The sequence below is a fragment of the Aotus nancymaae genome, unplaced genomic scaffold (assembly GCF_030222135.1).
Source record: "Aotus nancymaae isolate 86718 unplaced genomic scaffold, 86718_ANA_hifiasm-v0.15.2.pri h1tg000089l, whole genome shotgun sequence".
Lineage (NCBI taxonomy): Eukaryota > Metazoa > Chordata > Mammalia > Primates > Aotidae > Aotus > Aotus nancymaae.
Genome location: NW_026988504.1, coordinates 2,267,882 through 2,284,950, shown reverse-complemented (window position 1 = coordinate 2,284,950; position 17,069 = coordinate 2,267,882). Strand labels below are relative to the sequence as shown.

At 61.6% G+C, this 17,069-nt stretch overlaps 1 protein-coding gene across 1 annotated transcript; it reads left to right on the top strand.

Moving 5' to 3' along the window:
• The first annotated feature begins 4,474 nt into the window (after nt 1-4,474).
• CHMP6 (charged multivesicular body protein 6) lies at nt 4,475-14,066 on the top strand. The gene is made up of 8 exons (XM_064369756.1): nt 4,475-4,602; nt 6,529-6,638; nt 6,730-6,817; nt 7,370-7,456; nt 10,960-11,025; nt 11,211-11,291; nt 12,317-12,371; nt 13,023-14,066. The coding sequence occupies exons 1-8, from the start codon at nt 4,540-4,542 to the stop codon at nt 13,076-13,078; spliced, it is 606 nt and encodes a 201-aa protein (XP_064225826.1). The 5' UTR covers nt 4,475-4,539; the 3' UTR covers nt 13,079-14,066.
• Nucleotides 14,067-17,069: the final 3,003 nt, after the last annotated feature.

Genomic DNA, 17,069 nt, shown 5'->3' with positions numbered 1-17,069 from the left:
CTGCCCTTCAGAGCAGAGCAGCAAGGACGACCCAGGACCTCGGGCCACGGGGTTCCTCCTCCCCGCACTGGGCGTTCACAGCAATCAGACGGCTGGTGGGAGCAGCTCCTTCCAGCGGCTCCAGAGAACCATCGTGGCAGCCCTCAGAGGAGCTCCTGTTTCTTCTCCCTGCAGGGCTGACACTGCTGAAAATCAAACACGGCTTTCAGTCCCACGCGTCACCTAATCACAGTGTCCACTGAGTGTGCAGCCTTGCCCACGTCCTCACCTGAGAGGCAGAACGCTCACAGGCTGTTCCCTGACCCAGCGTGCACGCAGCGCCGAGAAGCCCGCGGGGCTCACGATCTGCCCCTCCCAGGGCGCCCGAGGCTCCCCTGCCAGTGGGAATGGTGGTGGCTGAAGCTGCTGAGTTTGAAAACCCTCTACAAGCCCACCTGTGAGACCCTCGAGAGGGGTGGCCCATCCTCCCCGAGCCAGCTCAGCCACCTCTGGTTGCCCTGAGGCCTATAATCAGCATCAGATCTTAGGGACCCGGGACAGCGCCACACAGGAGACACCAGGTCATGCGGGCTTGGGAATTTTTCCTGTAAAGGACCAAACAGTGTCCCAGTGTGGTGGCTCCCGTCTGCAATCTCAGCACTTTGGGAGGCTGAGGCGGACGGATCACCGGATGTCAGGAGTTCGAGATCCGCCTGGCCAAAATGGTGAAACCCCACCTCTACTAAAAATACAAAAAAATTAGCTGGGCATGGTGGCAGGTTCCTGCAATCCCAGCTACTTGGGAGTCTGAGGCAGGAGGAGAATCACCTGAACCCGAGAGGCGGAGGTTGCGGTGTGGCCTCTGGCCGCCTCGCTCCCGCTCTTCTTCTTCTCCCTCCTCCGTTCCTCCTCCTCCTTTTTGGGGTGTGTGTGTGTGTGTGTGTGTGTGTGTGTGTGTGTGTGTGTTACGATCCTTAAGAACTGTAAAACCCATTCTTAACTGGAAGGCTGTACAGGAACCAGAGCAGAAACCAGAGAAAGTGCCCAGACCTCAGAGTCCAGGCGGACGTGGCCCGCAGGCTGTAGACTGGCAAACCCTGGCTTACATGCTACAGGAATTCAGGGATGTTTCAGATCGATGTTGCGGGAAGCGGGGGGAGGCTGTGCGGGAGTGGATTCAGGGAGGTTGGACCGAGGACGCTGCATCAGACTCTGCATCAGACGCTAGAGGGGGCTGAAGTCCCTGATCTGGGAGTCTGCTAAGCGCTCCCTCGCCTGACGGCTGAAGCTCAGACCCAAAGCCCACAGGCCCTGAGTCCAGGACACCGGCGCTCCGTGGCCTGTGGAGGAGAGAATCCGAAGGTCCACGGAGAGGAGCAGTGAGTGAATGTGACTTGCACGCCACACCCAGCCACACCCCACAGGCTCAAAGCACCGCCTTCCCAGACACGGGGAACAGCGGGCAGGGGGAGCCCCTGCACCCCATTGCTACTGCTCCCTTCGAAGGCCACATGTGACCGCAGGGGTGGGGGGTAGCGCAACTGAGATGGGCTCCTTGATCTGCGTGGGGTAATAGATCCCGGGGCCGCAGTAGGACAGGAAGCAGCCGCCACCAGCAAGTCCCTCAAAGGCCGTGTGTGCCGGCAGCCGCGGAACTGAGCTCAGGGTGCCCCGGCCCGCGCCTGGGGTGAAACAAAAGGTCGCTGACTTTAGTGTCGCTTGTCTTATGAAACAATAACAGGACTCGGAGTCTGGTGGCCAAACCTCACTTGAGTCACCGCAGTGGACGGCCACGGCCTCTCACCAACTCCCAGGCTGAGCCAATTCACAGACCTGGAGCCCTTGAGGTGGGGGCCAGGTCCATCGAGGGAGCTCCCTACAAGGAATAAGCAGCACAGCCCCTCCAGGGCTCCCCCAGAGGGACCCGCACCTGTTTACGAAAGTTAACTGTGGAACAGGGGAGAGAAACACTCAAGCATCTCGAGAATGACAAGACACTCGCCTCAAATGGATGCCAAGTTCTTTTCTGAGAAGGAGTCTCTGTCACCCAGGCTGGAGTGCAGTGGTATGATCGTGCCGTTACACTCCAGCCTGGGCGACAGGAATGAAACTCCGTCAAGAAAGAGAGAGAGAGTGGAAGGAAGGAATGAGGGAGGGAGGGAAGAAGGGAGGGAGGGAGCGAGGAAGGAAGGAAGGGAAGAGAAGAGAAATACCTGATGCCAGGCACAGTGGCTCACCCCTGTAATGCCAGCACTTTGGGAGGTCAAAGTGGGAGGACTGCTTGAGCTCAGGAGTTCAAGACCAGCCTGGGCAATGTGGTGAGACCCCCATCTCTACAAAAAACACAAAAATTAGCCAGGCATGGTGGCACACACCTGTGATCCTAGCTACTTAGGAGGCTGACTTGGGAGGATTGAGCCCAGGAGGTTGAGGCTGCAGTGAGCCGAGGTCACACCACTGTACTCCAGTCTGGGCAACATAGCAAAGCCCTGTCTCACAAAAAAAGAAAAAAAAAAAAACCTAAGACTGGTCATTTATGAAAAAAAGAGGCTTTTTTTCTTTTGAGACGGCATCTCAATCTGTTGCCCAGGCTGGAGTGCAATGGTGTGATCTTGGCTCACTGCAACCTCCACCTCCCGGGTTCAAGCAATTCTCCTGTCTCAGCCTCCCGAGTAGCTGGGATTACAGGCATGTGCCACTACATCCGGCTAATTTTTTATTTTTTTAGACGGAGTCTCGCTCTGTCGTCCAGGCTGGAGTGCAGTGACCCATTCTCAGCTCACTGCAACCTCTGTCTCCTGAGTTCAAGAGATTCCTCCAGAGTAGCTGGGATTACAGGCATCCATTACCACACCCAGCTAATTTTTTGTATTTTAGTGGAGACGGAGTTTCACCACGTTGCCCAGGCTGGTCTCAAACTCCTGACCTCGTGATCCACCTGCCTCGGCCTTCCAAAGTGCTGGGATTACAGGCGTGAGCCACTGCTCCCGGCCTGCTTTTGTATTTTTAGGAGAGGTGGGGTTTCTCCACATTAGTCAGATGGGGTGCAAGATTTTATTAAGTGGAGGTAGCTCTCAGCAGATGGGGGAAGCCCGAAGGGGATGGAGTGGGCAGGTTTCCCCCTGGAGTCGGATCGCTGAGCAGCCTGGGCTCTCCTGACCGCCCCGGGGCAAACTCCACCTCGTTTTGCCTTCAGTGGCCTCCCCGATCGCCCGCATGCCCCGCCACCCAACGCCCTCTCCCCGTCCCGCCCACGTGTCTTCTTCCGCCTACGTGTAGCTCTCCAAGTCCAGCCACTTGTGTCGGCCTGCGAGTGTCTTGGGGATTTTATAGGCACAAGTTGGGGGCGTGGCAGGCCAGGTGGTCTTTGGAAAACGACATTTGAGCAGGAAAACACAAATCCCTGTCCTCACTTAGGTTTGTGGGTACAGGCGGTGGGGGGGATCCCTAGCCAGGGATCACGCCCTTCTCTACGCAGCACTTCCCTTCCGCCTTCATGAGGAGCAGGAAGTAGCAAGCACTTTTTTTTTTTTTCAACGTCCCCATGGACACTAAGGAAAAAAGTACTTTAGATGTCTTAGTGAGACAAGTCAGAGGGTGGGAGATAAACCCCCACAAAAATTCAAAGGCCCCTTCACCTCAGGGAAGGTTGGGGGTGGGGCAAAGGTTTGGCGCAGGTGTTAACTATTGTCCTTTTGATGTTATTATATTTTTTGTAGAGACGGGGGGAGGGGGGTCTCGCTATGTTGCCCAGGCTGGTCTTGAACTCCTGGCCTCAGCCATCCTCAGCTGAGTGCTTTTCTGTCACAGTGAATGCTCAGAAACCACAGCCAGGATACTAAGGCGGGAACCGGGGGCTGGAGGTGGGGTGGCTTCTTCTTTGTACCCCTTCCCCCCTCGCCTGTTTCTCAGCCCTCCAGGGAGGAACGCTTCTGCGAGGGACGCAGCCACGATTCCTTGGAAGGAGAAGTTGAGCCCGGCCATGCTGAGCTCCTCCTGACCCCGATGCACAGGCAGAGAGCAGCGCGGTGGAAGAGGGGAGATCCCCGGGCTGAACGGCTGGATGGAAGGCGCTGCTGGCCGCATTTCGGGGAACACTGTTTTACAGTGCAGCACGTTGGATATAACATCACTAAATGCAGCATTCTGTGTTCAGAGCCGGCGGGAACAGTGATTCCTGCACAAGGTTCCAGAAAACCTGGGGAGACTAAATACTGTAATCTAAAAGGATCTCATGTAACCTAAAAGGATCCCTTCTAATTAGGAGATAAGAAAGTTTCGTCTTCGCCTGCATGGGAAGGGCGCACGGAAACACGTCATTTAGAACATCCCGGGCCCTAATATCCAGGCGTCGGTGCCACTTCTCTGTACGAGTCCAAGGAGGCCGAGACCGCCGGGCTGTGGTTTCGAACCCGCGGCAAGCGCGCGCGGCCGGGGGAGGAGCTCGGGCTTCGCGTTCCGCGTGGTCTGGCCCGGCGCGGCCGCCGTAGTGGGGAGGGACCGGGCTACGGTGGCCGCGGGGTGGCGGCGGCGATCGGACTCCGCGGGGCCGGCGCCGCCATGGGCAACCTGTTCGGCCGCAAGAAGCAGAGCCGCGTCACGGAGCAGGACAAGGCCATCCTGGTGAGGCCCGGGGCCGGCGCCGGGGCCGGGGCGGGAAGCGCGCCGCGGCCTCGGCCCCCCGCGGTCGGGTGGGGAAACTGAGGCGCGGCGCGCAGCCCGGCCGCTCCGCCCTGCGCTCCTCCTCGCCCGCGGGGCCTCGGGCCGGGGTCTCCTGCGCGGCGCGGTGGCTGCTGACCCCGCCGGGGTGGGCGCGGCCGGTGGCTGCGGGGTTCGGCGCCGGCGTTCGGGGCGCGGCCACAGCCTGGCGGCGGGTCCGGGGTCCGCGCGGCGCTGGGCTTTCCCCGGCTCTCCCGGAGTCGCGGCTCCCGTGCCCCCGGGTGCCCTGGTCCCGCCGCGCCTGGGTGCAGGACCCCCGTGTTTTGCGCGCCTGTTTGCGGCGGCTCCAGACCGACCCCCCGTGCGCGCTCCGGCAGCTCCGGTGGGAAAGTTAGCTGCCGTGGGAGGAATCGCCCGGCGTGTCAGGGGCGCGGCGGGCTGAGAACAGTCCGTTTTTGTACGAGATAAACGTGTCGGGAAAGAGACCCCGAAATTGGGAGCAGGGCTCGCTTTTCCGGATACTTTCTTTTCTAAATTTTCTGAAACAGAAATGGGTTAATTTTATACTAAAAGCGAAGTGAATGGAAATGGAAAAGGGGATCTTACCTTGGCATCTGAGCCCGTCAGCTATGAAAAGAAACAACGGTCGCGTTTGTCCCTAGAGAAGAGGGGCACCGCTCTGGGCACGCCTAAGCTGCCTACAAGACAGCTGGGCCCAGCCTCCACCTTCCCTGGCTGCCCTAGGGCGCTCCCTCCCTCTTTCTTAAGGACTAGGTTCCCCTTCCAGCAGCGCTTTGCACTTACCAAGGGTCCCTGTGGGCTCTGGGCTGTGCAGACCCGTGTTCCTGGCTGCCGTAGGGTCCTCAGGATTTCGGGCACTTGGGAACAGCGTCCTTACCACACAGTAGCACAAATGATTGCTTTTTTCTGCTTCCCTGATAACAGGTGGACTCCATGCTGCCTGTGACCCTCCGCTGAGACCTGACTTTACAGCAGGGCAGCCTGGCCATACCTGCCTTTGGCCCCTGGGTCTCCCCAGCAATGGGGCTGGGCAGGGGGCACCTTTCCCTGTAGCAGTGAGAGGACCCACAAGTTTTGGCACCGGGAAGGGGAGCCTCCTGGGTGGAGGGAGCCGGGAACGAGCCCTCTCAGGTAGAGGGAGCACTCACTTGCCATGAGGAGCGTTAAACCTGTGGCCAGGTCCTGACTGAGCTAATGCTCCTCCGCCTCCTGCCTTAAGGCTCTGATCCCTGTGCCTGCATAGGCTCAGCGCTGTCTGCAGTGATGATGTTTGGAAAACTCACGGGCCTGATGGGGCAGGACTGGCTGAAGTTCATTCCTCAGTGGCCAAGCGCCCTTTCTGGGGCAGCGCCCGGATGGGAGGCAGTCAGCAGGTCTGCAGGGCACGTCACTGTGTGTGTGTCCCTGCAGGTGGGTGGCCAGCAAAGGGACAGCTGAAGCCTAAGGGTAGAAGCTGGGGGTTGTCCGAGCCCTAACCTGGCCGTGTGGGCTGGTGGCACTTGGGTGCTCACCACCTGTGTGTTCTCTATTCAGAGTCCAAATCTTTGAGTTCCTGGCAGCTGCTCCCTGGCCTGAGCCCCGAGCGTCACACCGTTGGCAGGAGCCTCCAGAGCGGCCCAACAGCAATGCCACGGTGGTCCTCCCCATCCCCGTGGTGGGCTGTGGGGTCTGGGTGACTCTCTGGTGGGCAGGACGTGGGGCAGTGTCCCTGCCTTCCACCCCCCAGATGTCTCCAGCCAGCGCCACCTATTCTCTGGGAGAAATCCCTGCCCCATGAAGGACACTTCTGGCCTCCACGTCTGGCACTCAGTGGCATGGCCAGGGCCCGCAGCGCGGCTGGGTGACACCAGGCCTGCTCTCTCTTGGCAGCAACTGAAGCAGCAGCGGGACAAGCTGAGGCAGTACCAGAAGAGGGTCGCCCAGCAGCTGGAGCGTGAGCGCGCCCTGGCCCGGCAGCTGCTGCGGGACGGCAGGAAGGAGTGAGCAGGCCGGGCAGCATGGGCGCCCTGTTGGCTGGGGTGGGGGCCTGGGCAGGGCCACAGCGGGTCACTCTTGGGCTTCCCTCTGCAGACGGGCCAAGCTGCTGCTCAGGAAGAAGCGATACCAGGAGCAGCTCCTGGACAGGACGGAGAACCAGATCAGCAGCCTGGAGGCCATGGTAGGCGCTGGGTGCTTCACCCTGGGGTGCAGGTGCAGCGGGAGGCAGCTCGTCCAGCCGCATGGACCTGGGAGCTCCTCCCGATAGCTGAAAGCCCCTCCTCACATGCCTCAGGCTGAAGCTGACCCGGCAGTGGGGCGGGCCTGGAGTCCAGGGGAAGTCTGCCAGGAAGCCCACGGTCCTAAGGGGCTGGGGGGACGGGGGCTCTCGCAGGACTGAGGTTGGAAATGCTGGGCCACCCCTGGGTGGTGTGGGTAGGTCAGGGGTCTGTGTGGGGGACTGAGTGTCCCTGGTGTTAGGGACCCAAGCGGCGTGGTTCTGCTCTTTGGTAACCAGAGCTACTAACAAGCAACCAGCAGCGTCTCCCCAGCGCCTTCTCAGTCCCGCACATCCCCACCTGGCGGTGGAGAGGATAGGGAGGAGCAGGGGCTGGGGTCGTCCTCACGCCCAGGAGCACGTGGTCAGCAGGGGTGTCATCCTGAACCCTGCCCCTGGGCTGCGAGGAGGGCACGCCAATCCTCAGCGCCTGAGTCTGCTTGGCTTCCTTTTCAGGTTCAGAGTATTGAGTTCACTCAGATCGAAATGAAGGTGATGGAAGGGCTGCAACTGGGAAATGAGTGTCTGAACAAGATGCACCAGGTGAGGCTGCGGGGTGGGGTGCGGGGGGGTGGGGAGCCCACCAGGTGAGGCTGCGGGGTGGGGTGCGGAGGGGTGGGGAGCCCACCAGGTGGGGCTGCGGGGTGGGGTGCGGAGGGGTGGGGAGCCCACCAGGTGAGGCTGCAGGGTGGGGTGCAGGGGAGTGGGGAGCCCACCAGGTGAGGCTGCGGGGTGGGGTGCGGGGGAGTGGGGAGCCCACCAGGTGAGGCTGCGGGGTGGGGTGTGGGGGAGTGGGGAGCCCACCAGGTGAGGCTGCAGGGTGGGGTGCGGGGGAGTGGGGAGCCCACCAGGTGAGGCTGCGGGGTGGGGTGCGGGGGAGTGGGGAGCCCACCAGGTGAGGCTGCAGGGTGGGGTGCGGGGGAGTGGGGAGCCCACCAGGTAGGGCTGCGGGGTGGGGTGCGGGGGAGTGGGGAGCCCACCAGGTGAGGCTGCGGGGTGGGGTGCGGGGGAGTGGGGAGCCCACCAGGTGAGGCTGCGGGGTGGGGTGCGGGGGAGTGGGGAGCCCACCAGGTAGGGCTGCGGGGTGGGGTGCGGGGGAGTGGGGAGCCCACCAGGTGAGGCTGCAGGGTGGGGTGCGGGGGAGTGGGGAGCCCACCAGGTAGGGCTGCGGGGTGGGGGTGCGGGGGAGTGGGGAGCCCACCAGGTGAGGCTGCAGGGTGGGGTGCGGGGGAGTGGGGAGCCCACCAGGTGAGGCTGCGGGGTGGGGTGCGGGGGAGTGGGGAGCCCACCAGGTGAGGCTGCGGGGTGGGGTGCGGAGAGGTGGGGAGCCCACCAGGTGAGGCTGCGGGGTGGGGTGCGGGGGAGTGGGGGAGCCCACCAGGTGGGACTGCAAGGTGGGGTGCGGGGGGGAGTGGGGAGCCCACCAGGTGGGGCTGCGGGGGTGGGGTGTGGGGGAGTGGGGAGCCCACCAGGTGAGGCTGCAGGGTGGGGTGCGGAGGGGTGGGGAGCCCACCAGGTGAGGCTGCGGGGTGCGACGTCAGGGAGTGGGGAGCCCACTAGGTGGGGCTGCAGGGTGGGGTGCGGAGGGGTGGGGAGCCCACCAGGTGAGGCTGCAGGGTGGGGGGTGGGGGAGTGGGAAGCCCACCAGGTAAGGTTGCAGGGTGGGGTGCGGAGGGGTGGGGAGCCCACCAGGTGGGGCTGCAGGGTGGGGGGTGGGGGAGTGGGGAGCCCACCAGGTGGGGCTGCAGGGTGGGGCGCAGAGGGGTGGGGAGCCCACCAGGTGGCGCTGCAGGGTGGGGTGCGGAGGGGTGGGGAGGGGTGGGGAGCCCACCAGGTGGGGCCGCAGGGTGGGGTGCGGAGGGGTAGGGAGCCCACCAGGTGGGGCTGCAGGGCTGAGGCATGGGGAGTGGGGAACCCAGCAGTGCTGGAGTTGGGGAGGGGGTGGGGAGCTTGTCCCATGGTGTTTGTGTCAGACACAAGGCAAGAGGCTGGCAGGGGAGATGTGTCGGTGCTGCCTGGCAGGCAGGCAGGGAGGCAGTGACCTGAGGGTGGGGTACAGCACAGGCTGGGAACTGCAGGAACTGGGTCCCCAGGCACCAAAGTGACCTAGAGGGGAAGTCGGAGGGTGGGGAGGGGGCTGGCAAACTAATCATAGAAGGCTTCCTGGGGGCTCATGCCTGTAATCCCTGCACTTTGGGAAGCCGAGGTGGGAAGATCACCTGAGTACAGGAGTTCGAGACCAGCCTGGCCAACCTGGTGAAACCCTCTGTTGATGATATAAAAATGAGCCGGGTGTGGTGTTAGGTACCTGTAATCCCCGCTGCTCAAGAGGCTGAGGCAGGAGAATCGCTTGACAGGAGATGGAGGTGGCAGTGAGGCGAGATTTGTACTCCAGCCTGGGCAGTAAGAGCAAAACTGTCTCAGAAGTAAAAAAATAGAAAAAGGCGGCCGGGCACGGTGGCTCACGCCTGTAATCCCAGCACTTTGGGAGGCCGAGGCGGGTGGATCACGAGGTCAAGAGATCGAGACCATCTTGGTCAGTCAACATGGTGAAACCCTGTCTCTACTAAAAAAACAGAAAAATTAGCTGGGCTTGGTGGTACACGCCTGTAGTCCCAGCTACTCGGGAGGCTGAAGCAGAAGAATTGCCTGAACCCGGGAGGTGGAGATTGCAGTGAGCCAAGATCGCTCCACTGCACTCCAGCCTGGCGCCTGGCAACAAACCAAGACTCTCACCAAAAATAAAAATAAAAAAAGGCTTCTTAGAGGAGGTGAATACCAGCCTTGTCTCAGGCCAGGCATGGATGTGAAGCCCAGCATGGCCATGCCACATTCCCCCACCAGCCTCATCCCACTGCTGACGTGGGGCCAGTGGGTGGGGCTGGTTGCAGAGCCGGGGACTCACCTGGCGGGAGGTCTGGCTGTGCCACTTTTCCAAGTGTCTGGTGAGTCCCAGTGGTGTGCACCAGTCAGGCACAAGTGGCCCTTTGACCTTGCTACTTAAAAGAAATCAAGTCACTGTCCAGAATGTTCCACCTTTTGCTTATTTATTTTTATTTATTTATTTATTTTTGAGACGGAGTCTCACTCTGTTGCCAGGCTGGAGTGCAGTGGCGCTATCTCAGCTCCCTGCAACCTCAGCCTCCCTGGTTCAAGCAATTCTCCTGCCTCAGTCTCCCAAGTAACTGGGACTATAGCCGCATACCACCCTGCTCAGCTAATTTTTGTATTTTTTGGTAGAGACGGGGTTTTACCACGTTGGCCAGGATGGTTGCAATCTCTTGACCTCATGATCCGCCCACGTCGGCCTCCCACAGTGCTGGGATTCCAGGCGTGAGCCACTGCGCCTGGCCCCTTCGGCTTATTTACCTGTGGCTGTGAGAGCTGACTCAGGTGTGGGAAGGGCCAGCGGGCATCGGAGCAGTGCAGTGCGGCCTCTGAAAGGACTCGTCAGGCGGCTCCTGTGGCCTCAGGACAGGGCCGTGCCTGGGACACACATGGCCTGGCCTCATTTGAACAGGGACAGGAGCTGGGTGTGGTGGCACGTGCCTAGAGTCCCAGCTACTGGGACGGGTCGCTTGAGCCCAGCCTGGGCAACACAGCAAGACCTCCTTTCTAAAAAAGTAAAAGAAATAGAGCTGGGCACAGTGGCTCATGCCTGTAAATCCCAGCACTTGGGAGGCTGAGGTGGGTAGATCATGAGGTCAGGAGTTCAAGACCAGCCTGACCAACACAGTGAAACCCCATCTCTACTAAAAATACAAAAGATTAGCTGGGCATGAGGGCAGGTGCCTGCAGTCCCTGTAGTCCCAGCTACTTGGGAGACTGAGGCAGGAGAATCGCTTGAACCCAGGAGGCAGAGGTTGTAGTGAGCCGAGATTGCGCCACCACACTCCTGCCTCGTTGACAGAGCAAGACTCCATCCCAAAAAATAATAAAATAAAAATAAAAGAAAGAAAAACAGAGGGAGGAGGCCCGAGGGCCCAGGTGGTCTCCACTGGGGTCCACCACCGGCCCCCCGACAGCGTCAACACCCCCATCCACAGGTGATGTCCATTGAAGAAGTGGAGAGGATCCTGGACGAGACGCAGGAGGCTGTGGAGTACCAGCGGGTAGGTGGCACCCTGACCGGCCTGCCCCGACTGCGGGAACGCACGGGGCCACCCTCGAGGGCCAAACTGTCCCACACCCTACAGCAGCCACCTTCTCTGTAGGACGAGACGCAGCCACAGGCCGCCTCCTTCCTCCACGAGGGGCTGCCTCCTCGCTGCTCTCACCACCACCCATCCTTTTGCAGCAAATAGATGAGCTCCTGGCAGGAAGCTTCACTCAGGAGGATGAAGACGCCATCCTGGAGGAGCTGAGCGCAATCACTCAGGTGACAGCCCCCAGGACTGAGTGTGGTCACTCGGGGGATGGGACGGGACCCCCAGGACTGAGAGCAGTCACTCAGGCGATGGGACCCCAGAGGTCAGACCCCCAGGAATCTCCGGCCCATGGTGATACCACATGTGTGTCCCTTAAGCAAACGGTCTGGGGTTTGCAACTGGTTTTCCTGCCTGAGGTGCCTCAGTTTTCAGGGTTGCTCACCTGACGGTCTGGTGCAGGCAGGCTGGCCCATGCCCTGGGCGGAGCGGGGATGCTGGGCCTTCTGGTGCCTTGGCCCCTTTCTGTCCCTGGCTGTCATGGATGTGGTGCTTGGTCCGTGGGCGGCTGCGGACTCACATCCCACACAGGCCGTCGCCGCAGGGACCGCGTCCTGGCTCCACGCTCACATCCAGGCTCTGGGTCTGCATTCACTCCCCGGGAAGGGGTTGTCCCTCTCTGGGCCACCGCCTCAATTTACCAAATTCGCCCTGTGCCCCCAGAGCCGGCCTCTGCCCCAGCCCTGCTGCCAGCTGCCCCATTGCTCTGGCACTGTGCTGCCTGTGGTGCCTGAGCCCACCTGCCTGCTCAGTTACTTTCTCCTGAGGGTCCAAGTCCTCGGGGGCCTCCAGGGCAGGCCAGCTGAGAGGCCGAAGTGCCCGTGGTGGCTTAGGCAGCTGAGCTCGCTGGGACAGCGTGGTACCACGGCCCACCCTGCAGTTGTGGACACCGTGTGACCTGGGTGTCTGTGTCACCCCCAGTCCCTGAGAGCCAGGATCTCTGGGGCACGCCCAGGACGTGGCCTCTTTCTAGCTCTCGGGGCCCAGGGCCTGTTGGGAGGCGCCCCCGTGGCTGTGGCTACATCACACCTGGGGAGTTCTGGTGGCGCCGGAAGCCGGGGCGGGAGCATACTCGGGTCTCCTAAGCAGCGAGTTCCTGTCACTTTAACTCCGGCCGACAGCGTCTGACTGGCGGGAGGCCCAGGCAGCCCAGGGAGACCTGTCACCTGCTCACGGCCTTGCCCTTCGCTTCTTGCAGGAACACATAGAGCTGCCCGAGGTTCCTGCCGAGCCCCTTCCTGAGAAGATCCCAGGTATTTCCATGCCTGATCCTTTCAAGTGGTTGGAATTCACAGGCGGGGAGACTCCCAGCCCTTCCCACGTGGGGAGGCCGTCCGGCCTTCCTGGCCACGGGCGAGCCCTGGGCACCTGGCTGTGTGGCTCGGGGCGTGCGTGCCCGGCCTCGGGGTGGCCTTGGGTCTCCCAGGGGTTGGGTAACTGGCTAACCTCGTAAGACAGCCGTGTCCCCTTCGAAGAGGCACATCCAGAAATCAGAACTGGGGACAGCTGTCTTTAGCAGACGAGCTCATTCCCAGGGTCTAGCCCTGGATTCGTCTGAAATGTCACAGCCAGGGATGGCTGTCCCCGCGGCACCGTTCAGCACAGCCTCCAGCCTGCCTGCTGGGAGCCTGACTTAGAATCCTCCTTCCACGTTTGTTCTGTTCCTTCACCCACCTTTGGGTCCCGCTGGGAGGGGCTGCGCTTTCCGGCCCCTGTCCTGCGTCCTGGCCCTGTCGGCCCCATCGGCTTCCTGTTTGTCACTTGCCTCCCCCAGAGCTGGGCACTCCCTTCCCTAGTATGAAGCCCCAGCGCTGGCCCACGCCACCCCCGTGGCCTCGTCCCTCTCTGGAGGTCCCTGCCAAGGGGTCTTGAGCGTGTCATCAATATTTCTGTTTCCTCCCCAGAGAAAGTCCCTGTCAAGTCCAGGCCAAGGCAGGCGGACCTGGTGGCAGCTTCGTAACATGGCCTCCTCTGGCGGGACTCACAGGGATGCCCCGGGGACTGTGGCCCACAGAGAGTTTGGGTCGTGGCCAGCCCCTGACCAGGTACCTTGGAGCCCAGCGCCACGGTGCTGAGCAGAGCCGCTGCCACGCAGGCACGCGCAGGAGGACTCCAGAGCGTCTCCCGGCACTCGGGCCTGAATGCGCTTGGGCGCCGCTGGCCTGCCCTCATCTCTGGATGGCACCCTCTGCCAAGCCCAGCTTCTACCAGCTGTGACTCTTCTGGTGGCCTCAGCCTGGGCCTGACACCCCTGGTGCTGTTCCCCTGCAGCCCCAGCCCCGCGTGGCTCGTGCTCTGCTGTCGGGAAGACGCCTCCAGACCTTGGGGTCCCTGCGTGCCCTCTTGCCCCTCGCTGCTCTCGTTAGCTGGTGCAGGCTTCTGTGACGGGCTCCCTCCCTTAGCCTGGCTTCCCGGTGCGCCTCAGCTTCCCTGCCGGCGGGGGCATCCCCAGGAGACCAGCATGTGCTGAACCTCTCCGTGCCTCTGCCTCCGCGCCCCAGATGCCCACCTTCCCGTTTGAAGGCGGCGGGCCAGGGGCATTCTTGCTGGATTGACGACTCCTAGAGCCCTGACTTCACCCCTCTGCTCATGGGTCTGACTTCACCCCTGCTACTCATGGCTCTGCCCACGGGGCTCAGCCCTGCTGAGACTCTCCGGAGATGCCACCCGGGCGAGTGCAGCATCCGAAGGTTGTCCGTCGGGGTCCCTGTGTTGGGGGCTCGTGGAATTGCGAGACCTGGGACCCTCCTGCCCTGCAGGCCCCTGAGCCACCAGCAGCCAGGACAGGAGGCTGTGGGGCATGGCGTGACTTCTCGTCCCCCGGGGCTGTTGGTTATGAGGCGATCTCACTGGGTCCACCCCTACCCGTGGAAAGCCACGAAGACAAAGGGAGCCACCACCTCGACCCCCAAACGGGCTGGCCTGTATTAAAGTGGCCCTGCACGCCCGCTGCCTCGTGGACTTGGGTGCAGTGGGTACCCGGGTGTGGCTCCCTGTGTGGGAGCGTGGTCGGGTTGTGTGTGGCCGCTCTCCCACGGTGACCCTGCCCGAAACCCAGCCCCTTGACCAACGTGGGGATGCTCACGGGAGGGCGGCTGCCTGGCCGGGTCTGGGCTCTGCACATGTGAGATGGAGGCTCGGCCCTGGTGGCCACCTCTGGGCAGCTGCCCTCTGTGACAGCCAGGGTGCCACTCTGGACGCATCTCCCTCAAGGGACGCCGGCTCCCTGTCTCCCTGGAGTAGTTCGTGTGATCCTGGGTCTGCGGGTGGCAGTCATGCGAGGGATGCAGACAGTGTGGTGCCCCCAGAGGGCGGCGGGTTTGGAGTCCTGGTGCCCAGGTGCGAATCATGATGTTCAGGGAACACACTGGGCAGGTGCCCTGAGGGGCAGCTCCACACCCCACTCCAGTGAGGGTGCCGGCCCTGCACCACTGGGTCTCGGGACTGAAGAAGCTGAAGGTCTGGGTTTGCGGGAAAGTTGTCTATCCCCGCGTGGCAGCGGCCCTCCTGCGGTGTGCGTGGCAGCCGGGGGCAATGGGGTCTTCCAAACACCCTTGCGGGTATTCTGCAGAAAACTAGCTGGCTGAGGCTCCCTCTGTATGTCCCCAGGACTGCCAGGCAGCCTGAAGGGCGTCTCACTGATGAGGCTGCAGCCCCGTGACCTGCTCCCTGCAGTGGTGCGCCCCAGGCCCACGGAGCCCCAGCTGCGTGGAGGGTACCAGGAGCCTGCATTAGAGAGCTGCAGGCGTGGCTGGATGGGCCCTGGCTACGCTGAGTCCCAGGCCTCAGTTGCAGCCTCTCCACACCCTGCCTGCGGACCCCTCCCTTCCCTCTCCCTCCCTGAGAACCCAGGGGCCTCCGCCAGAGCCTGGGTGTTCTGGCAGCATTTTGTGGTGGGATTCTGCTCTCAGCCGTGACCAGAGCAGCTGTCCACAGTGGCCTTCCCCTTGTGCCAGGTTCCTTGTCAGAGCCCAGGAGGCCATCCGTCCTGCTGCAGGGCCAGCGGCGGCGTGGGGTCCACTGTCCAAGAAGTGAGAGCCTGCGTACTGATCAGCCTTGTCCTGTACGCGGTCCTCCCTGGACCTCGCAGGGGTCTGCCGTGACAACCCAGAGCAACCTGGAGCCAGTTCCCAGCTCTGGCACTGGGGTGACCTGGCTGGCCAGCTCCCGGTTCTGGCAGGCTGGTGGATGCCTGTCCTCCCAGCAAGGCGCAGAGCCCAGTGCTGGCCGGAGCCTGACCAGCCTGATATAATCTAGGTTGGGGACCTAGAGCCATGACAATCACAAGTGAAACAAATTAGGAGTGGAACCTCGGGGTGAAGCTGGTGTCATGCCAGAGATGCCTGGGGGCCGGGCAGTACGGAGGGAGGACGTGGAGGGGCAGGAGAGGCTGCAGAGGGCAGGGACTCACACGGTGAGTGGCTCAGAGTTGGGGAGGGGCTGGAAGAGAGGCGTAAGCAGCATCTTGGAGGGTGTTGGAGCTGGGCGGCTACAGAGGACTTCCTGGCAGCCGTGTTGGGCCTCTACCAGGCAGCCGTGCTGGGCGCCGCTCTGAGAAGCATGGGGCGTAATGGGGAAATGGTGCCTTTGTCTTCAGAGGCTGCAGACACTGTTGCTGGAAGGCACACATGGCTGTGGTGCTGGCAGTGTGGGACGGAATGGAGGGCCGTCGTAGATGGGGTGGGGCCCCTGACCCCTGTGTGCCTGAGCTCGGCCAGCTCCTGCACAGAGCAGGTACTCAGGGAAGATTTGCTCCAGACTCAGATCCCAACTTGTGGCTGGCTTGGCCGTGGAACCCTTTGAGCCCTGGTTTCTTCAAACGTGAAATCTTGGGAGTGTGCCCTTGGGGGCTTTTCCAGCTCTGAGTCCACTTCTGTCCCCTGCCTGTGAAGTGTTTGCACCTGTTGGCTCTTCATGGTCTCCCAGGGACTCAACTTTAGAAACTCCGTCCGTTTTGTGTTGCTATCACAGAATGCTTGATACTGGGCAATTTATAATGAAGGACTAGCTGGCTTCCACAGTACTGGAAAGGTGCCAGCATCTGGCGAGGGCCGCCTAGCTGTGCCATCACGTGGGGGAAGGCAGGAGGGGGCCAATGCACCCATTTACAACAGCACCCATCCCAGCTGTTAGGGTGCAGCCCTCAGGGCCTGACCACCGTCTACAGGTCCTACTCTCAATACTGTCACAAAGGCAAATTTCAGCAGGTTTTGGAGGGACAAGCGTTCAAACGGTAGCAGAAACTGTGGAAGGAACAATTGCCACCTTTAATAAGACGACCATGGTGATTAAATAAACCCCAAGTGCAGCCGTGACCCATTTTACATCCTCCTGGAGGGAACAGTGGGGCCTCTGGTGCTTGCTGGGCAGCATCCAGCGGCCGCTCCAGGTGGCCAGCAGCAGATGCTCGGAGCAGCGCTGATGGTTTGGGGTTTTGGAGGCTTTTTTGAGACAGGGTCTCACTGTTGCCCAGGCTGGAGTGCCATGGTGTGGTTATGGCTCACTGCAGCCTGGAACTCCAGGGCTCGAGTGATCCTCCCACCTCAGCCTCCCGAATAGCTGGGACTACAGGCGTGTGCCACCACATCCAGCTAATTTTCATTACTTGTTGTGGAGACAAGGTCTTGCCGATAGCTTTTTAATTTTTAAAGATCATACTGGAAAACAAAGATTTGACGTACTGTAATTTCATCACTCGGGGATTCGTGTAACCACTGCTGCAACCTTCCATCACCCCTGAGACCCCCTCCTCCAGCCCTTCAGGGTTGCCCCTTTCCCCCCACCCCTGCCAGCCCCTCCCTGGTGATCGCAGAGCTGCCCTCCAACCCATAGCGTTTCCCAGGAATGTCACGTCAACAGAAGCAGACCCTGGTTCACCTTTCTGGCGCTGTTCCCTCCACACAAAGTCTTTGTCCCTGTGAAGTTGTCACGTGCCAAATGCTTGTCCCTTT